Below are 23,471 nucleotides of genomic sequence, written 5' to 3'. Positions count from 1 at the left end.
CGAGGGTTGGCTCTCAATCCCCGAGGCAGGTGGAGGGAAATCAGAAAAGATCCTGCGGGCCGCTCTGCCCAGTACCAGGAACTCGCCCCCGCCCGGCCCTCCCCCTCCTCCTCCCCCTCCCCTCTCCCCCCCACCCCCGGGCCTCAACCAGCCACTTGGTAACAGACACTTCCACTTCCTGAGCCCTCTTTCTTCTCCCGCCGCGGGGCGCCGCGCTGAGAGCAGAAACTCACCCCTGCGCGCTCCCATTGGCCGGTGTCGTTCACCCTGCCAGAGCGCCCCCTCTCCGTGGTGTCTGATTGGCCCTCGGTGGTCCACACCCTCCACGCGGCCCCGCCCCCCGGAATAAGCAGCCTGGGCGGGCTCTGGAACGCTCAGACTCCGCGCACGGCGGGGATTGGTCCGTGAGCTTCGGCTTCGGCTCCTCGCAGTTCGCCTCCGCCGCTCCCGGGACACCTGCTCGCTCTGCCAGTTCGGCGGCGCGGGCTTTCCCTGCCGCCCTCGCTCTCGTCTCCCGGCCCGCAGGGTGAGAAGAAGGGGTGGACCGTCCCGTCTCCGGACCCCGACCGGACGCCGCTGAGCCGTTGCAGGGCGAGATGAGCACGGACGCGGCGGCCGGGGCGCCTCTACCCCGGCTCTGCTGCCTGGAGAAGGGTCCGAACGGCTACGGCTTCCACCTGCACGGGGAAAAGGGCAAGGTAGGCCAGTTCATCCGGCTGGTGGAGCCCGGCTCGCCGGCCGAGAAGTCGGGACTGCTGGCCGGAGACCGGCTAGTGGAGGTGAATGGCGAGAACGTGGAGAAAGAGACCCACCAGCAGGTGGTGAGCCGCATCCGTGCCGCACTCAACTCCGTGCGCCTGCTGGTGGTCGACCCCGAGACCGACGAGCGGCTGCAGAAGTTGGGCGTCCAGGTCCGGGAGGAGATGCTGCGCCCCCAGGAAGGATCCGGGCAGGCCGAGCCGCCGGCCGCCGCCGAGGAGCAGGGGGCTGGCGGCGAAAATGAGCCGCCCGCCGCCGCGCCGGAGCCGCACGAGGCCGAGAAGAGCCATCAGGAGCGGGTAAGTGCGGGCCCGGGCCGGACGGCGAGGCTGGAACCGGGTGGGAGGGAGAGTAGTCCAGAGACCCAGGCGCCCCGGACGCCCAGCCCTGCTGCCGCCTTGTCTTTCTGAAACTGGATCCTCACGGGGGAGACTGCTTCCGCCCGCCAACCGGGCGAACTGGCAGTTACAGCCTTGAGGCTGCGTCCCGCGACCCCTACTCCCTCTCCCCAGACTGGGCTGGGACCCTGAGCGCCTTTGGGAGTGAGGGTGAGGGCGAGCGGCTCCAGGGAGCCCAGTCCCCTTTTCCTCGACTCTGTCGGTGGTGTCTGCTCCGGTCCCTTGGGACTCCCAATCCCGCCCCTCCTGGTGAAGTGACCAGCTTTCTCCACGGCCCCTGGGGGTGGTAAATGGAGCTGGGGTGAGGCTAGAGCGGCCCCGACTTCAAAAAGCTAGAGGAATAACTACGCTCTTTCTGTGTGGAGCTGCAGCGCTGGGAGGGGAGGGGAGGGGGTCACACGCTGGGTTCTCAGGCACTTCCCCCCTTCCCCACAGCCCGCTGGCTGGCGTGTGTATCATGAACTTCCGGCTGGCTGGACTTCATCCTCCTGAAGTCCGGTGTGACTTCTAAGAAAGAAGCTCCACCGTCCCAAGGCGATGTATGGGGGTGGGGCTCAGGGAGGAGGCGCAGAGGCGTCTGGTCTGGGGGATGGTGGCAGCTCTGCCACCCAGGGGGATTTATGATTCTCAGGAATGTGAGGAGTAAGCGCTGGCTAGTATCTGGGAGCGGGAGGGAAGACCTTGGAGGAGGAGAAACGGCGGCGGGAGTGGTCCAGCGTTCCTGGGCTGGACAGCGGACAGCAGGTGGTCTTGCCCGGGCATCAGCTGTCTCACTCCAGTCCCTGGACAGCAAGCAGACTGGTTGCTTTCTAACCACGTTTGGTGTTTCCTCTCATGACCCCAGTTTGGATCGGCCGTAGGAGGGGCGGAGGCAAAAGGGAAGTTGTACTGAGCCTGCCGTTCCCCGGAGAGTGAAGGGGGGGGCCTCAGGATGGGGTTGTGGGGAGCAGGACCAGGGCATCCCCTGGGCCCGTTTGGCTTCACCAGCTCTCCACCTGCTGGCAGGGGTGTCCGTGGTGCCAGTAGGAGCCTCCCTTGACAGAGAAAGGGCACAGTTCAGCCTTTAAGGGTAGCAGGTGGAGCCGGAGAGGGCCGGTTGGGTTGGTGGAGGTGAAGTCACCAGGAGCCCTGTCCAGCCAGAGCTGGGTGCCGAGAACGCCAGGGCCACCAGGCTCCTGCTTCCTGCCGCTAACAAGCTGGCATTGGCAAGGGTGGGGGTGGGGTCGGAGCACCCCTGGCAGGGGTTTGACACTGGGGAGTTGGAACCCATGACCTCTGGTCCCAGGCAGAAATCCAGTTTGAACTTTGTGCCGAGGGCATCGATTGACCATTCCTGTTCTGTTTTTGTTTTTTTTGGACTTCGGCACTGGCACAAGTAACCGGCCTCCCCGACCCGCCCCCCTAGGTTGCAGTCATGTTTAGCTCCTCCTGGTGCCCTTTCGGTTTTGCTGCTGGGTGCAGGAGGGCCTGCGGGGAGCTGGGGGGCGCAGAGGCCAGGACGGAGGCTTGACCTAGCTCATGTGCTCCCCACCAGGCCACCTGAGGAGCAGCAGAGGTTGGCTTCTGCTCTCTGGGTGAGCGCAGGATGGGGTTGCCCCAGGTAGTGGCGTGACACCTGCATTTGTGTGTATGCTCTGTTGGGCCCGTGGAAGGGAACAGAACCCTCCAGCCAGTCCCGGGGACACCATCACCAGGCCTCTTGGGGTTTCAGGTCAACGAGCAAATCAGAACTTCTCTGAGCCTTGGTTCTCCCATCAATAAAATGAGGGCGTTGGATTCCAGTGACACCTGCCTTCTCTAGAATTTTACAGCTAATGGAAGGTCCTTGAGCCCCTAGTGTGCTGGACTGAGCATCTGTACGCCCAGGCATTTGAATCCCAGCTGTGAGCGGGGTGTCTCTTAGCCTCTGCATGGCCGCTGAGCAGCATTCAGTCCTTCTGGTGGGAGGTTCCCATGAAATCTGGTACGGTGGGCCTGCAGATGACCCGCCCTGTCGTTGCAAAAAAAGAAAAGAAAAAAGAAGTTAATAGACATCATAAGAGTTCATCGTTCCCTGAAGAGACAAGGGATGTCTATGTAAGGGATATACCCAGCGTTTGAATGTTAACTGATTAGTTTGAGTCTGAATTCGTTTACAAAGTGGGGGCTGTTAATGACATCATCGTTAGTTCTCAGAAGTGAAAAAGGTGTTGGTGGGAAAGTGTCATGCAGAGCGGGCGGCGGGTGACATCTCACTGGGAAGAGCGGCCTGGGTCGAGAACGATGCAGGGCAGAGGGCGAGGGGTGCCCGTAGTCCTGATCTCGGAGGAGGTGGCGGGGTGCTTCCAGCTCGGCACACCTCCACCCACGGGGAGGGAGGAGCAACAGCACCCCTGCTCACGGCCCCCCGCAGTCACAGGATGAGGCCTAAATCCTTGAGCTGGGCAGCCGGCACGGGGCCCACAGCGGGGGCTGGGCAGGCCTGAGCCAGCTCAGCTGCACTCCCTGGGCCACCGCGAGCGAGCCAAGTTTCTCTAAGCTTCCATTTCCTCTTGTGTAAATTGGGGGTGACAGCAGGGGCCTCGTGGCGTTGGCGGGGGTTACATGAGAATGCCTGTCGAGCCAGTAGCTCAGAGCCTCCACTAAGTAAATGCTCAGTGAACGTTGGTTGCTGAGATCTGAATTAATACATATGTCACAGTGATGATTACACGCCCACCCAGGGGGCAGCTAGCCCTGGATCTGCCTCTCCCGTAGGGCACGTGCTGCCGTGGCCAAGCCTGGCATCCGAAAGCGCTCCATCTGGGGTCGCTGTCATTGAAGAATCAGCCCTTCACAATCCGGCAGCCTTCTCTCGCCACCGCCCCTCTTGTCCCCACCAGCCCACCAAACCACACCGAGGGTCCGAATTCCCTCCCAGCATGCCATGTGCTTTGAGCCTTCGCCCCTGATATCTGCACGTGGGAACCCTCAGTCCTCTTCCGCACCAAGCACGCTCCCCAAGACCACTCACCTCCCAGGAAACCTTTCCTCGACCCCGCAGGCATCGTGAGCTCTTCCCTCACCTCCTTCTGCCCCCTGTCCTTCCACCTTTTCTCACACGGAACACGCAATATCTCAATCATCTGTTCATATCTGCTCCACCAGCCCGTGCTGGGTCCCAAGGGCAACAGCTGTGGCTGATTTATGTTCATATCCCCATCACTGTCCCCGGCACCGAGCAGGGAGGGGCTCAATAAATCATTTTTGCGTGAATGGATGAATGCGAAACAGCCATGGGGGACTTTGTCCTAATTCATCTCGGCCCAACCCACCTGGGCCTGTTCGAGCCTTGAGAGCACACCCGGAGATTGGAATTCCAGATAGAGCTTTACTCGCTCCTTTTTCTTGCCTACTAGCAGCTTCCGTTTTCAAACCAGAGAGCCAAAAGTCTGTGAATCCCAGCCCTGCTGCCCTCTGGCTCTGGGACCCTGATTGTTCAGCGTTCCCCACGAGCCTCAGCTTCTCCCTCTGTGAAATGGGGACCCCGACCCCACCCTGTAGGGTTGTGGGAGAGATTTGATGAGATGATGCGGAAGGTGTGTGTTAAGTGCCCAGCGTGGGGTGGGTTCCCGCCACGCCTGACCTTGATCCCAGAGGTACCCCAGGTGGCAAAGTCGGGGGTGGGCACCATTAGCTGGCAGCCTCCGACCTCTTTCCCATGTTCCCGTTTCACATGGACCGAGCTGGAGTCTGCGAGGGCAGAGCAGGGCTTGAGCTGCAGGATGTTTGGATTGGAAATGGACAGGGTGTGACGGCTTGTGTGCTCGTTCCTCCTCTTAAGTCACATACTTGGGATTTCTTTCTCCCCTGGGATAGCCCCTGGTTCTGACCTTCTGGTTCCTGTTCAGTCCTGGAGATGATTCTCTTGGAAAGAGAATGGGGCTTTTTTCTCAAGGAACCCCGTCCTGTCTCCATGGGGGGGCCCTTCTCTTCCTCCCCAGGCTTCCCATCCCATGGATCCCTGAGGAAGTCAGGGAGCGCTTAGGAATTAGGGGAAGACGGGGCCTGGCCAAGGTCTTGAGGGTGCTGTGAGCCTCTTACAGAGAGAAACCAGAGCTCTAGACCCCAATAATGGGAGCTACTCTAAGCCTACTAGTTGCCCGGCCCTAGAGAGAGTGATACACACTTCACTGATTTTTTTCTTTTTCTTCCCTCACCACAACCCTGCAAATCAGGTATTATTTTCTCCATTTTGTAAGTTGATAAATAATAAGTAAATGGTAGTTATTATGTGTGTCTGGCGATGTGCTGTGTACTAACACGCCTTATCTCAGTTAATCCACACGACCACCCTACGGGGTAGCTACTAGCCCCCTTGTCCATATGCGGAGACTGAGGCTCCATCAGTGCGGGCGGTGGCCCCACGGTTCTCAGTAGGGAGCCCTTACCCTGTAGCAGGGCTGTGTCTGAGAACTCCGCTCACTCTGACTCCAGTGTCTGCACGTCCATCCGGCTTGGGTTGTGCTTAAGGGCCTGACCCTCCAGCTGGGTGTCTCTGCCCGTCACATTCTGGGCCATACCAGGGCCATCACAGCAGCGTAAATTCAGGCTGCTGGAACCAGCTCCCTGCAAGGATCCAGGGCTCCCAGGTGCTTCTGTCCCCAGGGGACACCATCAGGAAAAGTGTCAGCCCCGATGGAAGGCCTCAGCCCAGAAGGGGCAGGCTCCAGGCCCCATCCCTTCTCACACTATGGGCCCAGCCGGGAGTCTGGTGACCAAGTCTCTACCCTCATCCCCAGGGCCTGAGAACTGTCCTTGCTGGCTCTGGAGCTTCCTGTAGCACAAAGGACTACCCCTGAGAGGCTGACCTTGGCTGTCGGCCTTGGCCTTCCTCCCCCACCCCTCAGGGTAGGACAGTTCACCACGTCCCCCGACCCCAGACCCTGTTTGGCTTCCTGCTCCCTGAAAAGGACAAGTGGTACGGATGCCCCGAGGCCTGGGTTCTAGTGCCGCCCAAGGCTGGGGGACTGAGGCCGGAGCTCTGACTTTCCAGGGACAAAGGCTCCGGCCTCTCCCTGTGCTTGTTTATAAGGTCGTGATGCCCAGTTGAAACAGCAAAGGCCATGGGGACGTAGGGGACAGCCTAAGAGTTGAGAGTGAGACCTCTAGGGTCTGTACGGGCCTTTTGGGCAGCCACTGGCCACGTGTGGCTCTTAGCGCTTGAAATGTGCTGGTTGAAATTGAGATGTGCCGTAAGTGAAAAATAAAATGCACACCAGATTTGGAAAACTTAGTACAGGAAAAAGGATGTACAGTATGCCATTAATAACTTTTAACTAGATTACGTGTTAGAATGATAATATTTTAGATATGTTGTGTTAAGTAAGATATTAAAATTGATTTCTCTTGTTTCTTTTTACGTTTTAATTTGGCTACTAGAAACGTTTAAGTTACCTACGTGACTGGCGTTCTGTTTCTCTGGGCACTGCTGCTCTAGAGCTGAGCTCAAAGCCGACCCTCTCCTCCCATCAGCTGTGTGTACCTGAGCGGTTTATGCCACCTGTTTGAACCTGAGTTTCCTCGTCTGTGAAGTGAGGGCAATAATACCCTCCTCCCAAAGGGTTACAGTTGGGTCCTGACAAGAACATACACTTATAAAGCCGTTGGTGGGGTGCTTGGCACTTAGTAAGTGCTCACTAAACGTAGAGCCCCGATTTCACAAGCTCCGAGAAGGTCCTCACAGAGCCTCTCGGGACAGCCCACAGGAGTTAAATCCAGCAACTTCTGGAAGGAGGGTGAGGAGGGATGATGGTAGAGAGCCTGCCAGCCTGGGTGGTGTCCAGCCAGGCCGCAGCCCAGGTACCAGCCTGCTCTATCCCAGGCTTGCCCAGGCCTGGGGAGAACTGAGCCAAACTCCCCATCGGGTGGGTCTCTGGCCAGCACCGGGAGAAAAGAGCCAGAGGGAGAACCTGGCTCAGGGTCCCTGCGTGGGGGTGTCAGAGAAGCAGCCCCACTTTATCATCTGGATCCCACCCTGCGGGTCTCCGGAGAAGGGCCTTCCCGCTGAGAAACGGCAAAGCACGAGATCAAGGCCTAGAGTCGCTCCTTTTTTGCAGAGGGAGGCGGCCAGAATTCCTCAGTGTGCACAGACCTTGGGCTGGGGTGTCTTCTAGGGAGAAATAAATGAAGCCACATCAGGGCCAGAGATCATGGGTCAGTGACAGCCGAGCCCTTGGTCACCTCCCTTTGGGTGAGGAGAGGATGCCTTCAGCCTAGAGCCTGGACACTGGCCAGCAGTCTGAGCTCCTGGTCACTTCCCAGCCTGGCCTAAGGACAGTGCCCCCGTACTGCCCAGTCACACGTCACCCCCAGGCAGAGGCAGCTCGCTCCATCCTGGTTTCCTTGAAGAGTTGGCACCAGACCCAGGCCTGTGTCTCCAAGAGCCCCGCGGAGCGGCCTGAGCTGCAGCCCGGGCTCCTTACACCCAGTATACCCCACCCCTCCCCCACCAGAACAGCCAGGGCTCCATCTCTCCACCCCCCCCTCCCTTGTTGGGGCTGATTCCCCAGCGTGGGGGCAGGGTATCATTCTTATCTTATTTGCATAAAGAAGAGCCCTCGGCTGGCCGGGCTGGGGGGAAGGGCAGCCTTGGGAGGTGACGAGTCACCTCTGTTGTTCCCCTAGCCACCCTGGTGGTCTTGCTGCTCCTCCAGCCGCCCCTTCTGGGGCCCGGAGCTGGCTGGCCTGGGAGAAGCAGCCTGGCTTGTTTTCTATAGGGCCCATCACCATGGCACCGGCCAGGGCGGGGCTGGGCCCAGTGGGGCGTTGGCCCCCAGCCGCCCTCCCCAAGGAGGAGCAGGGAGCGGCCCTGGGCCTGCTCCCCAGAGACGGTCACCAGGATTAGGGTATCGACTTTCCCCAGCTTTCCAGGTGGCTGCTGGTGGTGCCTATTGAATTCCGTGCCCAACATCCGCTCCCTGGGCTGAGTGGGTGGAGGTGACTGGGCTCCCTGGGTGAAGAGGACGGAATGGAGCCAGCAGCCGGGGCAGGCCTGTGCAAGGCTCGAGGCAGCCCGAGACCCGCAGGGTGGGAGAAGCCCCCATGGGAAGAGTCTAGAGGCAGCTCTCCTGACAGGGTCTGTTCTGGAAGGCAGGTCTGGCATTGTCTGGAAGTGAGAGACTCATCCAGCCCCCAGCCGCCCCGGCCCATTTGCACAGCCCGTCGGCCACCACCGCCTCCTGGTCTTTCCTCTCACTTCTCTGCCAGTCTCCCCACTGAGCAGATCCTGATCTTTCCTTCCGAGCTGTCATCCACACTGGAAGACCCCCCTGAATCTCTGAACACGCTGGGGCCATGTTCCCCTCCGGAGCTGCCACCATGGCACAGGTCCCCTCCTGAGCTCCTGGGAGCCGCATGCCACCCCCAGGATGTCCCAGATGTTCCATTTCTTCCCCTTGCCCCAGCTCTGGGGTGTGGGCCCAGAGCAATGGTGGCCAAGCTCCGGCCAGCACCTGACACCTCCCGTCCCCATCTTCTCTTCTCGGTGCTGACCACACACCCCCAGGACTCCTGACAGCAGCAGCCTCCGCCAGGCTGGGACGGGCGCCTTTGATGGGCTGACTCAGCAGCTGGCAATGACGCCTCCTGGGGGCAGCTGGGGGAAGGGTGGAGAGCAACTCGGGAAGAATGGGAAGCCCCCCCCCCAGCCCCATGGGAAGGGAGGGAGCCTCTGGGGACTGGGGAAGATGGGAGCTGGGTGGGGCTCTATACCTGTCTGAGCGCTTCGGAAAACGCCTGGGGTTTCCTTGTCCCCCGCCCCAGCCACCCCAGAAAGCAACGGAACAGGTCCCAGTGCAGGGGGAAGGGAGCAGCGGGGGCCTGGGCTCTGCAGGTGAATCTGCCCTGAGATCCTCATGGCTTGGCGCCAGCAGAAGGAAGTGAGGTGCACACGACAAGTCACCAGGCAAGGGTCCCCGGGGTGAAAGGTGCTGCGGATCAGGGAGGGAAGCCCGCGGCACAGAGACCCATCACGGGGGCAGCCAGTGCCGCCCCGCCAGCCAGGAGGACACCCGAAGCCGCCGGGCCTGCTCGACCCCGTGTCGCCCCGCGAGAGGCCGCGAGCCTGAGCCTCGGAAGGAAGCCTGCGGTTTCATCATCTCCTTGCCCCTCCCAGCAGAGGCTGCAAGCGGTGTTTGCAACTCCCCACCTCCAGTGGGCCTCCTCCCAGCCTGGGCTTGGGTCCTTCCAGGGATGGTGGCGGGAGCACAGGTCCCAAGTCAGAGCCCGGGGTGGCGTCCTGGCTTCTCCACCGTGAAGCTCTGACATCAGGCAATGGGCTTCCTGTCTCAGTTTCCCCATCTCGAGGATAGGGGTCAGGCTTAACCCTCACCCTACCCCTAACCCTATCTCGAGGATGGAGGGAAGGCTCTCTGGAGTGAGGGGCGGCGGGGGGAGCAGAGACACCAGAGCTGCCCTCTCCCTTCCCCGTGATTCACCCTCCCCGCTTTCTCAGGGTGACTGCAGAGCACTGCCCGGCTGGGGCAGAAAGCTGCCTGCCCCGTGGTAGCAACTGGTCGGACCTGTTCCTGTTCCCCTGGGCCTGGGGGAGGGCTGGGCTGGCAGCTCCGCGGAGGGATTAGCTTGAGGGGAAAAGAGCCTCACTCCCGGAACTAGATCCCGGTGGGGGGCGGGGGCTGCAGGCTGCGGGAGGGCCTCCCCCCCACACCCCAGGGGAAGCAGCGGGAGGGGGGCATCAGCGGGGGTGGGGGGTGGGCCTGCAGTGAGGACCAGAAGGGATGAGGAGAACTGGAGAAAAGAGGGTGCCTCCGTGGGCGCCTCCCACTTTTTTATGCTCACTTAACTGTCTCAGCTGTGGTCTGGGGTGAAGTGAGAGCGCACGGGGCCTCTAGCCCAGATTAGGGTAAACCCAGGCCTAAACGTCGCCTCACCCCTCCTTCCTGTCTTGGCCTCTCCACACCCCCTACCAACATCCTGAAACACACAAAGGCCCACCCAGGCATCTAAAGGAAAGCAGAGTCACCCTCCTCCGGCCACCTCCCTACCCCTCCCGGAGCAGAGGGGTGGGGACTGAGGCTTCACTGCAGACGGCGGCCGCCTCCTGGGGCCAGCGAGTTGGGGCAGGAGGCCTGTAAGCCCTCCTCTCCCTCCCCACCCCTCCCTTGCCTTCTCCTCTCCCAGCTGGGGAGTGAGGTCTCAGAGCTACCCGGCACCCCACCCCACCCTCAGAATCTCACTTCTCAGCTTGTATTGATACTAGCAACGATGGCAAACCGGGCACAGAGATTTTAGCGTGGTCAGGTGTTCCCACATATGTTAATTACCCCCTGGACCTCCTAGCAACCCTGGCACTAAGAATGGTCTACAAACAATGAACCCTAGGCTCTGAGAAGGAAATTACTTGCCCCAGGTCACATAGCTCCTCAGCGGGAGATACCTGGCAGCCTGGTGATAACCCAGAGCTCGCAGGCCTTGGAGAAGGGGGAGAGGCACCCCAAGTTGGTCATGGGCTCAGGCCTCTGGCCCCCTCACACTGTATTCCCTCCGTCTTGTAAACGTACCCCAGGGCTGCAGCTTCTAAGCTAAGCTGCTTAGGCTGGTGAAAACTGTTTTCAGCGGAGGGTCTGAGTGTTTAAGAGCAATCTTCCTGTGCCTTTTCCGTGGGTCCCCCTCTCCAGGCCATGGCCACAGCCACACGGGGCTCCCTTCAGCCCAGCCCTGCTCCCCACCGCTCCCCTCCCCATTCAGGCTCCTTGGGGACCCACACGGTCTTTGGGGTTCTGTTGCTGCCTTTCCCCTCAGCCTTGGTTCTGCCGGTGGGATGTGCCTGTCCCGTCCGGGACCCCTGGCTGTGCCTCCCTCCGGTCTGTGGTCATCTGGCCCCCGGCTCCCTTCTGGCTGGGCCATTTTGCTTGGTGGGGACGAGACAGGAGTCCGTGTGGGCGAGGAGACGCTTTACTGTAAACATGCTGACCAGCTTTGAGTAACCAGCTGCCCTTGCTTCCCCCACTGCAGACAATATTGAGTACAAAAGGGCTGGGGGTCCCCAGTCCCTGTCCCAGGTACCCAGCCAGGCTGGCAGGGATGCTACCCGCTGAGAGACGAGGTAGTGATCAAAATAACATGATTACCCTTAGAATGTCAGAAGGGGAGAGACTTGAGCTAACCTGCTCCCACCCCGCATCTGCCAGAAGAGGGAACGGTGGCCTGCCCAGGGTCACCCGGCTGGGTTGCTGCAGTGCGGGGTCTCGGGTCTTCTGAGTCCCAGGCCAGCATGTTGCGTCCTCCCCCAGTTCTCCTCGGTGGGGAGGTGGGGTCAGGCACGGAGCAGGGAGGGCGGAACCCGGGGTGCTGTGGGATGACCGTGGCCCCTCCTTTCTCCCCGCAGCACGAGCTTCGGCCACGGCTCTGCGCCATGAAGAAGGGCCCCAACGGCTACGGCTTCAACCTGCACAGTGACAAGTCCAAGCCAGGCCAGTTCATCCGGGCAGTGGACCCAGACTCGCCCGCTGAGGCCTCGGGGCTCCGGGCCCAGGACCGCATCGTGGAGGTAACGCTTCTTGCTTTCCTCCCAGGCTCTTCCTTCCTGACTGCAGGAGGCCTCCCCTGCGGCAGGCGTCACATCATTGCTCCTTCATTATTAGCCTGTGAGGCTCGGGCAGCCCAGAGATACCAGACAGATGGATGGATGGGAGACGGGGGAGGATGGTGGGGGAGTGGGAAGGAAGGAAGGAAGGACAAAAGGAAGGAAACATGGGGGACTTCCCTGGCGGTCCAGTGGTTAGGACTGTGCGCTTCCACTCCTGGGGCCTGGGTTCAATCCCCGGTCGGGGAACTGAGATCCACAAGCCATGCGGTGTGGCAAAAAAAAAAATTTTTTTAAAAAAAAGGAAGGAAGGAAAGATGGGTGGTGGACGGATGGAGAGATGGACTGACTTCTCTTCTGCCTGGATCTCCCCTGGGCTCTTCGTCACCGAGCAGACACACTCAGCTGTCCACGATGCACCCGTCCATCCAGCTAGACGTCTGGGGCCATCGCCAGAGCTTCCCTCTGCCCGAGGCCTTCATGCCAGGCACGAGGATGCGGGCAGGAGGATGAAATCCTTCTCCCAAGTGGGGCTCTCAGGCACACTCTTACACCCTTGTGCTATGCTCGTTGGGAGAGGAAACGTGAACCAAGTGTCTTGGGGCCGGTCCCAGAATCTCAGTCTTCGAACCTTAGAGCTGGAAGCTCAGCTCTCCCAAGACTTCTCATTTTACATGTGAGCAAACCAAGGCCCAGGGAGGGAAGTACCTAGAAAAGCTGGGGCCCAACCCAGGCCTCCCAGATCTTTCCCGTCCCATGTCACAGCTGTGTTTGTTCAGTCTTGGCCGGCTATTTTCTTTGGCTTTTCCCACGTGTCCTGCCTCCCCATCTGACCATCAGGTGGGAGGATCACTTGGCCTGGTTCAGGACTCCACAGGCAAGGGGGGGCTGAGTGTCCCCCAGTTGCCAACTGGCCGAGGACAGAGAGGACCCCTTGTACTGCCTCCAGCTGCCCCCGCCCACCCCGGAACTGAGACCTGTGCCAGTAACCCCTGCCCCCACCCACAGGTGAACGGGGTCTGCGTGGAGGGCAGGCAGCATGGGGACGTGGTGTCCGCCATCAAGGCTGGCGGGGACGAGGCCAAGCTGCTGGTGGTGGACAAGGAGACCGATGAGTTCTTCAAGAAATGCAAAGTGATCCCGTCTCAGGAGCACCTGCATGGTGAGCTGGGCAGGGCGGCCCAGGCCCCCAGGTCAGGGGTGCGGGCCGGTGCTCTAGCCTCTACTGTGTCCCACGGGACGGGAGGCAGACGGTGTAGGTTGGGAGAGAGGGTCAGGGAGAGGACGCCGGCGCTGACATCGGGTCTCTGAGGGTGGCATATGACGGGGGGGAAGCTGGCACGAGGGAGGGCGAGATGGAAGCGAGCTGCCGATTCCCAGGCCAAAGCTGCAGCAGCGGAGGGAGGCCTGGGCCCCCACCCCTCTCCCCCCAGCAGTCTCTCAGGGCAGTGCTGATGCGAGGAAAGGGTTAAGTCTCGAGAGGCTTCCAGCCTTAGCTTGGTCAGATCAGAGTCCAATGACAGGGCCCAGTACCTCCCCTTCCCTTCTCTCAGGTTGTCTTGGAAACCCAGGCTCGCTGGCTCTAGAGAGCAGTGGGTCCCTGGGCCCCTGCCCTTCCCATCCCCCGCGTCACCCTGCCAAGCCTGGCACCTCCCCCGCCCTAGCCCAAGCCAAATGGGGCAGGGCTGCTGCACCAGGACAGGGAGGAGTTGAGTGGTGCTCTGCTCCCTGGTCTGGACTTTTCTCCCTGGGAAGATGGCTCCTGGAGGGGTGGGGGGCTGGGTGGTAAATCTTTGGACTTTGCAATGGGTGGGGCCTCCCTGAGGGTCATATTTGTAGCAGATGGGTCCACGCAAAGGTCCTGCCACAAACTTAGATCCCCAGCTGGAGGGGCCCAGTGGGTCCTGGGGGTTCCTGGAGGCGGGGATGGGTGAGTTAGAAGTCGCTAGCAGACCCTGGGCATGGGAGGTGGGTACCCCTTTACCCTTGGCTCCCAAGTTCATGGAAACCAGGTCACTCAGATAATCCCCTTTCTCACTGAGGGGGAAACAAGCCAAGAGAAGCCCCCAGCCTTGTTCTTGGCAACATGTGGTGGGGAGACACAGCTGAAATCTGGATTCCCCGCAGCTGCTCAAATACCTCCCCCGGCCTCCCCCAGCATCCTTCTCTGCCCCCCACCCCCAAGTCATCAACACTCAGACATTCCTCCCTCCTCTGTCTCCCTCTGGCTGGGTGGGAACGCCCTGGGAACCTCAGTGCCTGCAGCCTCTGGCCAGAGGACCTGCGCAGGGAGACCTGGGGGTGGGTACTCTCCCCAGGTGACCCTCCTCCCAGCTGGATGTAACTCTCCCCGTGGAGAGGCATGCCCCCTCCCAGCGGCTGCCTCCCTACCACAGTGAGACAGCCTACAGCTCATGGGTGAGGGGCTGCTTGCAGGGGGATGGGAGTGAGTGTCCCCGTGTCCCAGCAATCCCCTGCCCAGCCACCGTGGGAAGGCTGGGTGAGCGTCAGGTATGCCTGCCTGTGCCGGGGCCACGGTCCAGGGGAGGAGAAAGACACACACTGATCTTGAGCTAAGAGTTCAGAAGAAACCCACCCAGGCTGACCAGTCCCCAGAGACGGAACAGCTCCCCTTGCAGCCAGGTGGGGTGTCTACCCTGAGTGAGCCCAGGGAGGGTGACCCCAGGGCCCGCTGTCTCTCCCTCTGACCCCTTCTGCCACCACCAGGTTTCCCATTGGCTGGGGGAGGGCACACCCAGGACTCTGCCCTGAGCCCTCTGGTCCCCCGCCCCACCCCGATCCCCACACTGGCCAGTAGGAGTTGGGCTTCTTTTCTTTCAGCTGATGCAGGTACTAATCATAACCAGGGTGTGGTCCCAGTTCTGGTGATGCCGCTGTCACTTAGGAAGCATTTGAAAGATACTGATTCCTAGGCCTGTCGCAGACCCACTGAAACAGAAACTGATACCAAAGCCCAGGAATTTGTATTTCTAACAAGCTCCCCGGGTGGCTGGTAGGCAGCCAGCCTGGAATTTCAGCCCCCTCTAGGACGGCGCTTTTTTTCAAACAGCTCCTTACTCATCGGTGATTCTTGGGATTAATCGAGTAGGCAGAGGCCAGCATCTTTTTTTTCTTTAATGAAACTGAATAGAAAATATCAAAAAGTATTGCGACGTAGTAAGGGCAAGTTGTTTCGTTAAACTTTGGTCACACACACGCATAACGTATGTGGGTGCTGGGTTGTCAAAATGTCAAAGGTACTCACGGTGGGTGGCAGTCAGGAGACTTTTAAACACTGACCTTGGGGAACGTGATCTGCTTATCTGCCCAAAGCCCGCAACTTCACTGCCTTCCATGCCCCACTCCATCGGCATTCCCCAGAGCCCCTGCCTCACCTCCGCTCTTCTCTCCTTCGCCTAGGTCCCTTGCCTGAGCCCTTCACCAATGGAGAGATCCGGAAGGTAAAGGCAGACCCCTAATTGCTTCTCTGGCGCTGAGTCCTGGTGTGCAGGGGGAGGGGGGAGGTGGACAGCATCTGGCTCAGGTGGAAACTGCGGGTTTCCAGGCTGCTCCCTCCTGGGCCCCAAGCTATGTAACTGCCCGTGTATCCCTCAGCCCCCGCCTGGGCCCAAGGCAGCGGGGAGGGAGAGGGGCCTGGCCGGCCCGTCCGCAGCCCGCCATCCTGGGTGCCAAGCTCCGCCTCTAGCTCCCCACCGCACAGAGGCGGCCATTCTTCCCCCCAAGAACAGAGCTGCAGTGTCTGGCCGCGCGCTCCCCGGCCCCTGCTACTTCCAGTCTGGGCTGGAAGAACAAAGCCTGTCCTCCCCGGACAGAGGGAAGAGGAGGCAGCGGAGGCTGGGGGGAGATGGCGGGGCCCGGTGGCAGCTGGGGCCACAGAGGAACCCAGGCAGGAGCTGAGCACCAAGCCACAGCCCTGGTCAAGGCCTTGGCTCTAGGATGGGCTGACTCGCTGTCGGACCACAGAACGGGAGCTCTCTGCAGGGTCTGCTCAAAGGCTTCCCTTCCCCGGGGGCTCCTGCTGGGGGACAGACACAGCAAGGGGCTGGCCCTGGACCACCTGAGCCTCTGTCACTCTGCCTGTGGGTCTAGAACTCATCCACCTCCTTCCTTCAGAGCCCTTCTTGGCAGCTTTGGGGTTAAGACTTCAAGAATCCCGGGGTCAAGTCCAAGTAAACAGTCAGATGGGCTGCAGGAGACTCAGGGAGCATGATGGGCGTTCCCCACGCCAAGCAAAGGTGCTCCCAGTGTCCCCACACTCCAGGAGGCCCCTCCCGGGTCGCCGTCCCAAAAGGCGAGTCAGCCCCAAAGGCTGCATTGGGAGGACTGGGGCGGGTAACTCGGCTAATCCCACGATGGATGGTTCCTCCTGCCTGGGTGGTGGAACCGGGCTACCCTCTGATCCTTGGAAGAATGTGAAAATGTAAATCCTCGAGGGGCCCTGGCAGGCTCAGGCGGTGGGGCTCTGGGGTGGATAGCGAGGGCTTAAGTGGAACTTCTCAGACCGAGGCGCCTGTCTTCCCTGGGAATGCCCTTCCTCGCCCGGGACTGCCCACCCCGTGCCCTGCCCACCCACACGCCTCCTCTCCGTGCCAGGAGAACAGTCGTGAAGCCCTGGCCGAGACGGCCTCCGAGAGCCCCAGGCCAACCCTGGCGAGATCCACCTCCAGTGACACCAGTGAGGAGGTAGGCCGGCCGGCTGGGCGGAGCGGGGTGGCACTGGGTGACAGGAAGTCCATTGCCAGGCCACATTTGATCCTGGCACACCAGCCTGTGTGGAGGTCACATGCTGAGCCACGTTCAGTTCTTGTGACCTGGCTTCCCTGGGCACCGCCCCAAGGGAGCCACCTCTCCAAGGCACTAACTCCCGTGCTCTGCCGCCCCCTCCTCTTTACAGCTGAATTCCCAAGACAGCCTCAAGAAGCAGGACTGCACGGCACCCTCATCTACCTCCTCCTCCTCCGACCCCATCCTGGACTTCAACATCTCCCTGGCTGTGGCCAAAGAGAGGGCCCACCAGAAGCGCAGCAGCAAACGGGCCCCGCAGATGGACTGGAGCAAGAAAAACGAACTCTTCAGCAACCTCTGAGTGCCCCAGCCACCAGGAAGGCTGGCAGGGCCGGGCCAGCCCCACACCCCGACCCGGCTCCTTTTCCCTCTTCCCCACTTACCCCCAAATCGACATTACAAATCAGCACCAGCATCTCCTCTCTTGGCAAATCTGACTTTTTTCTAGAGAACTGTGTTCTTCCCTTACTTCAGGGAAGGTGACTGTTTTTCCGTCCTGGCCCCGATCAGAAAGCAGACTGTCCCCCACTGGGTGCTTCAGCCTACCAGGTGTCCCGATGCCACCCTCCTGGGACATCACTGGGACCTCCACCGAGCAAGGATCGTGGGACTGGGCGAGAGGTCACCTTCCCACATGACCCCAAGTGATGACTGGGTCCAGGATTGATCGAGGACTCAGGTCACAGCAACATCTCAGAGTGGACAGGGGGCCGTCATCCTAAGCCGTGGCTTGGGCATCTTACTTTTGTTTGATTTTTTTTTTTTTTTTAAAGAGTGCAGTACCACAGACTTTAGCGGGACGTCCGTTTCCTTGATTAATGTGATTTCACAGGTTGCTGCACCCAGGACATAGCAGCGGCCTTAGCCTAGAACTTTTTTGTTTCTGCTCCCACCCCCCACAGACCTGGGCAACACGGGGAGGGTTTCGCCACCCGCTGCCCAGCCCTGAGCCAGGCACAGTTGTAAGGAAATGCTATCGAAATGGAACCGGTTTCTCCAAACCGCCTTGGCCTCTGTGTTTTCCTTTGGAGCTCTGTCCATGGGTGTTCCCGGCGTGGCCTCTGGCAGAGAGGGTAGGGAACAGCTGGAGGGAGGGGAGGTGGGGTGGCTTTATCCCGAGGGCCTTGAGCCTATAGCTGCTAGGTGGCCCTGCCGAGGTCCCCCCCCCCCCCCGCCACCACCCCATGTGCTTGGCTCACCAGGGCTGCCCTAGAGGGACATTCATCAGGGAAAGTGGGAGCTAAACCCACGTGCTCGGAGGGCGCCGGGAAGGCACCTCGGATTCCAGGAGCGTTCAAACTGTGAATTCACGATGGAGCCAGACTTGGAAAGAGAAGGCTTTTGGCTTTCATCTTTCCACCCACAGCCAGCGAGGTACAGGAGTCCCAGGAGTGACCTGAGCTGGTCCCAGATACTCTCATCTTATCTGGCCGTGGACCTGACTGGAGGGACTGGGGGAAAACAAACCTGGCCTACCGAGCCCTGGGACGTGCCTGTGGCAGGTGGCATGGAGGGGACTCTCCAAGGACTCACCCAGGTCCCTTATACCTCTGCCCCTGAGGCCACATCCTGGAGATCTGCCAGGGTGGCCTGCCAGGGCCAGGTTCCTGGGCAGGTGCTCAGAAGCAAGGGAAGCTGGCCCTGGGCTGTTCTCTACCCAACCAGGAGACCACTCAGAAAAGCCAGGTTCCTGGGACTGAGGAAAACAAGTAGGGAGACAGTGGACCAGGGAGGGGACCCGTGGAGCCCCTGGGGTGGAGAGAAGGGCAGGTCACTATCTGGCCATCACTATCTGACCTGTTAAGGTTTGAATCCCACCATCGTTAAGAGAAACCTTTCAAAACCCTTATCACAGCACCACAGGCAGCAGTTAGGCTGAGCCTGGCCGGGCCCCCAGCCTGCCCTTTGACCCCTGATGGAGGGCCCCCGCAGGTTAGCAGGCCTGAGAAGGGGCCCCTCCCTACCTCACCTGCTGGGTGGGGAAGTCCTCAGGACTTTTGACTCTGATTAAGCTGGGGACAGGTGGAAGGAACACGTGGCTCAGAGGGAACTGTCGCTGAGGGGCTGGGGGCCCCAGCAAGCAAAGTTTGTGTGTTCGCTTCAGGCATGTTTCAGATTCGTAGTCTGCTGGGAGAGGCCAGGATCGAGAGGCCTGGGCGCTGGGAGTCGTCAGCCACAGTCCTGGCTCTGCCATCAGAAGCTCTGGGGCCTTGGGCGCGTGCCGCAACTTGCCTGGGACCGTTTCCCCCCCTTGAAAATGTCCTAGGTGTCCTCGAGAGTCTCTTGTCCAATTGTGTTTTGAAACACGCCTGACTTTTTTGACGGCCACCCCGGATTACGACAGGGCATGAGACGGGGTTAGAAGTCAAAGGGTGTCCCCCTCGCTGTGAGGTGGGGAGCCCCGGCCCGGCTCTGCCTGTTAAGCCCCGGTTGCCAAGCAGCCGAATCATCCGAACCTGTGCCTCTGGCACCCCCTAGTGGCCTTCGCAGGTGCAGCTGCTCCCAGAGGCAGAGGCCCGGAGAGCGAGGACGCAGGTGCCCCCGGGAGGCCACCCTGCAACTGAGGAGGCCCGGAGCTTCCTCGGCAGCGGGGGTACTCCAGCCACAGGCAGCTGCATCCGAAACTAACCTACGCCACCCTCAAAACTGGCTCCAAAGAGGAAGGAGCAAGGACACTCGCCCACTTTCCAAGCCACCTGTCTGTCCTTCAAGGCCGAGCTCATTTATTTCCAGACCTCCCGGGGTCACACCCACCCGCTTCTGCTGGATGACACAGGACCGAGCTACCCCTCCCCTGTCCCTACGACGCCGGACCAGATGCCGCAGGCCGGCCCTCCTGGCAGCTCACCTCCACACGGGCCCGATGAGAGAACAGGGCAAGCTGCGTGCAGTGCGCTTTACTCCCGCAGAGCCTCGGTGGCCCCTCTGGCCCTCCGGGGGAAAGGGAGGTCCTGCCCATTCACCAGGCGCCCCCTCGTCTCCACCTCCACCCTGCCTCTTCCCGTGGACTCATGCCGTCCACTCCAGATTCCAAGAGTCTGAGTCCAGCTTTGGCCAGGAGGAGGGGCTGGCCCTGGAGTGGCTCAGCCACAAGGCCGGCCAGAGGGAGGCCGAGGCAAGTCCAGCCCGGAGTCCGAAGGGCCCCAAGAGGAGAGTCCCAGGCCGCAGCAAGGCCAGCGCAGCCTGCCCCATAGGCCCCCCTGTGTGCCTGCTGCAGGGCTCTGGTCTCACACCCCCATCCACGCAGGGTGGCTGGTCCGCAAGGCCGGCTGTCAGCGGGGCTCTGACGCCCCAGCTCTGTAGGGCTTCTCTTCCACGTGGCTGGTCTGCTCGAGAAGCCACTGCCGCTCCGGCTCACTCATCGTCAGTCTGAGCGTCACCTCCTGGAAGACACTGCTCACAGCCACCTACGTGATCCAGACAGAGCAGGGCCGACTAAGTTACAGGCCCAAGTCCTAGCGCCACTGGGCCCGCCCAGACCCAGGCCTCACCCTCGCACTGGCACCATCCTCACCTGCTCAAAGTGAAGCTTTCGGAACATCCGGATGCTCGGTTCATTTCCTTGCCCAATTTTAGCCTCAAACTTGGTCAGACCTAGCTTGGTCACTCCTCCAAGAGGTTAGAGAGGGATGAGCAGCAGGATGAAGCCCTCCCCCACCTCCCCAGCACCCTCGGCCCCCCCTTTCCCAGCCCGCGATGGAAACGCCTGTCACCGGCTTCCACCCTCAGGCCCGAAGGCTCCCTCCCAACACGCCCTCGCCTTCTCCTGGGGCCTGGCCACTTCTCCCCAACATAGCCTGCTCGGCCTTCCTTACCATAAGACATCATCATGAGGACGGCCTCGGTGCCCAAGCCCTGGCCCCTGCAGCTGGGCTCTAGGAGGAATGACAACAGTCACTGACAGTGTGTGCCCGGCTCACGTCATCCTCACAACCCCTAGGAAGTTCGCAGATATGGGTACCATTCTGCAGATGAGGAGACAGAGGCCCAGAGAAGTTAAGTGACTCGCCCGGTCGCACAGCTTAGAGGCACCCAGCAACCTGACCCCCAAACTGACCCCTTCGGCTCAGCGTGCTGCCCCACGAGGACAGTCACACGGCCCCTTAGAAAGAGGCTGAGGACGCTGATGGACACAGAAACTGGAGGGGCTCCTCCCACGGCATGGGGAGATGCTCCAGGGAAGATCGTTTATTTTGGGAGGGTCCCCAGTCCACCCCAAGGATGGGGCAGACTGCAGTTTGAAGACCCTAACACCAATGGTTAAGTTCACACCTAAGCATAAGATGGGAATAAAATGAACTACCAGGGGTGAGCCGCAAGGCTGACAGGGTGCCAGGTGACAGTCCGCCCAGCCAGGTGCTAGGCTCACCAAGGCCGGAGCTGCCCATGGAGTGCCCTACACAGCCTCGGTGGCTTCAGGTTCAGCGGATCTGAGGACCAGAGGGATGGCGGGCAGGGCCCGGTGGAACAAACCTGCAATCATGACCTCAATCTCCCCCAGGGTGGGGTCCCCTAGATCCGTGAGGAAGAGGTTCACATCTCCCGCCATGCAGCTTTCCTCGCTGGTGCCTAGCTGGGCCTGCCACTTCTCTGCGTCCAGCACGATGAAGGTACACTCTGAGGAAGGAGGCGACGGGATTATCACCTACACTCCCCAAAGGACTGCAGGGAGGCCAGTCTTCCTACCCGAGCCAGAGAACTGCAGGGAACTACCGCTGTCTCTGAGTCGGGCAGGAAAAGGGAGCCAGCACTTCCTTCAGCTGATTACAAAGCCTACATCGGCCTCATGCAGGAGACGATGGCCTTCTGCAAACAGCAACTGTATTCTCAGAGAGCACGAACCACACGGGGCTTGTGGCAAGGGGCACAAGGGGCAGGGCCTCGATTTACAGCCAGAGCCCCAAATGCTTTCCTTTCTCTAAATCCCTTCACGCCTGGTGCAGGGAGTGGGGAAGAGGACGAAAGCGTCAGCCACAGGGACTTGCTTCAGGGGGCGTCGCAGTCTGAGGGCTTCAGGCACCTCCCAAGCTTTTCACGAAGTATTTTTTGCAAACTTTCTGTGGCTCCAGCGGGGCTACAGCTGGGAACAGTAAAGGGTGGGAACCCGGTAAGGCCTCTGGAATCAGCCCTCCCGTGACCGGCACAGCCCGGGGCCTCCACTTCTCACTGTCTGCATCTTCCTGCCAGCTGTGCTGCATCACATACTCCTGCTCCAGGGTCAGCGGCTCGGAGGCTGTCAAACGCCGCAGCTCCTCTGATTTCATCCACTCGTGGTACCTGCAGGGACGGAGGGTCGGCCTTTGGCAGGCAGGACAAATTGAGAAGCCTAAGTCTGACGCTTTATCAGATGAAGAAATGGATGGCTGAGGGGAGAACCCCCCCCCAGGGCTAACAGAGGGCTAGAGAAGAACCCCAAGAAAGAGTTATAATGGCTCCTATGGTAGAAGGCCACAGGCCCAAGAACTAGAGGCAGGCTAGTCCTAAAGAGAACCGCAGGAGGCAGTTCTATCCATCCAGCCTCCTCTCCTATCTCAGGGGTCAGTGCGGTGGAGCAGCCTGGAGCCGAACATTCCTCAAATTCCCCAGGGGAGGTCCTGGCAAGCCGAACTCAGCAAAGAAGGCTGGACAGATCTCCACAAAGGCCAGGCACCAGGAACCCCCAAACGGAAGACCACAAGTAGAGAACACACGCCTACAGCACCAGTATCCCTGTCTACCAGACATTCGTCACCTGGCCCACGACAGTCCCACCCTGCGACTCGGTCCTGCCCTTTCCAAGCAGTAGACATCACGACGACCCACCTGCTCAGTTTTATGACAAGCTGACGTTTAGTTTCCAAGAACTGAGCCTATTCACTGGCCCCAGAGGAATGGCACTCATTTGTAATTAGAAGACAGTACCTTTTTTTTCTTGCACACGTGTAGTTTACATAAAAGAATTCCTGGCTGAAAGGCCAGAAAGGAAGCTGAGGGGATGGGAGGGAGAAACAGGGGGATGGATGACTTCTTCCAGGGAGGTCATAGCCCTCTGTTTCAGTTTTCACTTTTTCCCGTATGCAATTACTTCTCACACCAGTGTTTCTCCTTCTCAGAGAAAACAGCCTCTGAGATTTGGGTTAAGTCAGGCTCACCCTCCTCGCTGCACCTTGGAGAGCTGGCTTGCACCCCATGTCAGGGGAATGGTTACCTAGGCACATGCTCTGGGGTGTAGGGTACCAGCACCACCTTCTTTCCCAGCAGCAAGATGTTCTGATTTAACCTCATGGTAGCAGCCTGCGGGTGGGAGGGCAAAGATTTCAGCACCTGAGTTTCCTCCCACTTAGGGTGGGAGCCCCGGCTCTCAGTTCACTAAATGCCTCCTGGGGCTAAGCTGTCAGAAGAGCCTCTGTCCTTCTTCCTTTCCAAACACTTCAGAGAACACGGACTTTAAACCCTTTGCAAGAAAGGGAACACGGCTGGTGAAAGATGATTAAACAATCCTGGGCTCGCATCTCAAGGGGCCAAATACGGGCTGCCTTTTCTGCCAGTCCCTTCAGCCCCATCACCCGGAACTTCGATGCCCCACACTCACCAAGACTCATCACCAAAACTCCCATCACTCGCCCCAGTTCTGAGACTCCGCCCCACGGTTACTTCTCAGCCCTGTCTTGAACCTATTTCCAACCCCTTTTCCCAGCGACCACCCCACTGGGCTCGGGTCCTCCCTCTTCCTGCCCCCCAAGCCATCGGGGCCTCCCTGGCCACTCTTGGGTGAGGCAGGCTTAAGGCCTCAATCCCCTCCTCTTTGTGAGGAGTTACAGGCTACTCTTCTCGAACCCCCACAACCACTGGGGTCCCGCGACGGCCAAGTTCACACCCACTCCTCGCCGACGAACGTGTCCCCAGCAGGTCTGATCCACCCCTTCCAACCTACCCCGCTTTCCCACCTGGCAGGCGGCCGCCCC

The 23,471-nt window shown here is 60.2% G+C and overlaps 2 protein-coding genes across 5 annotated transcripts; one reads left to right on the top strand and one right to left on the bottom strand.

Moving 5' to 3' along the window:
- Positions 1–395: 395 nt before the first annotated feature.
- Positions 396–17,599, top strand: NHERF1 (NHERF family PDZ scaffold protein 1). The gene is made up of 6 exons (XM_079904365.1): positions 396–1,058; positions 11,524–11,685; positions 12,730–12,883; positions 15,142–15,182; positions 16,336–16,425; positions 16,637–17,599. The coding sequence occupies exons 1-6, from the start codon at positions 597–599 to the stop codon at positions 16,826–16,828; spliced, it is 1,101 nt and encodes a 366-aa protein (XP_079760491.1). The 5' UTR covers positions 396–596; the 3' UTR covers positions 16,829–17,599.
- Positions 17,600–19,349: 1,750 nt separating this feature from the next.
- Positions 19,350–23,471, bottom strand: NAT9 (N-acetyltransferase 9). Of its 4 annotated transcripts, none has more exons than XM_079905723.1 (7): positions 23,441–23,471; positions 22,715–22,800; positions 21,695–21,804; positions 21,001–21,144; positions 20,343–20,402; positions 20,042–20,136; positions 19,350–19,934 (listed from the first exon to the last, which is right to left on the bottom strand). In XM_079905723.1, the coding sequence occupies exons 2-7, from the start codon at positions 22,789–22,791 to the stop codon at positions 19,800–19,802; spliced, it is 621 nt and encodes a 206-aa protein (XP_079761849.1). In that variant the 5' UTR covers positions 22,792–22,800; positions 23,441–23,471; the 3' UTR covers positions 19,350–19,799. The 4 variants fall into 4 exon arrangements, with proteins under 4 accessions (XP_079761849.1, XP_079761850.1, XP_079761851.1 ...); XM_079905724.1 differs by lacking the exon at positions 23,441–23,471 and adding an exon at positions 23,099–23,397; XM_079905725.1 differs by lacking the exon at positions 22,715–22,800 and having other exon boundaries at positions 23,441–23,462.

The sequence above is a fragment of the Stenella coeruleoalba genome (assembly GCF_951394435.1).
Source record: "Stenella coeruleoalba genome assembly, chromosome: 19".
Lineage (NCBI taxonomy): Eukaryota > Metazoa > Chordata > Mammalia > Artiodactyla > Delphinidae > Stenella > Stenella coeruleoalba.
This window is presented reverse-complemented; position numbering and strand designations above follow the sequence as displayed.

What these genes read in the sequence shown, in the direction of transcription:
- NHERF1 (XM_079904365.1), top strand. Translation starts at nt 597, where the DNA reads ATGAGCACGGACGCGGCGGCCGGGGCGCCTCTACCCCGGCTCTGCTGC. An exon ending in CCCAGGACCGCATCGTGGAG is followed by an intron (nt 11,686 to 12,729) that starts GTAACGCTTCTT and finishes CCCCACCCACAG; the next exon opens with GTGAACGGGGTCTGCGTGGA. An exon ending in CCAGTGACACCAGTGAGGAG is followed by an intron (nt 16,426 to 16,636) that starts GTAGGCCGGCCG and finishes TCCTCTTTACAG; the next exon opens with CTGAATTCCCAAGACAGCCT.
- NAT9 (XM_079905723.1), bottom strand. Translation starts at nt 22,791, where the DNA reads ATGAGGTTAAATCAGAACATCTTGCTGCTGGGAAAGAAGGTGGTGCTG. An exon ending in GATTGAGGTCATGATTGCAG is followed by an intron (nt 20,403 to 21,000) that starts GTTTGTTCCACC and finishes CATTCCTCCTAG; the next exon opens with AGCCCAGCTGCAGGGGCCAG. An exon ending in GAAAGCTTCACTTTGAGCAG is followed by an intron (nt 19,935 to 20,041) that starts GTGAGGATGGTG and finishes TGGATCACGTAG; the next exon opens with GTGGCTGTGAGCAGTGTCTT.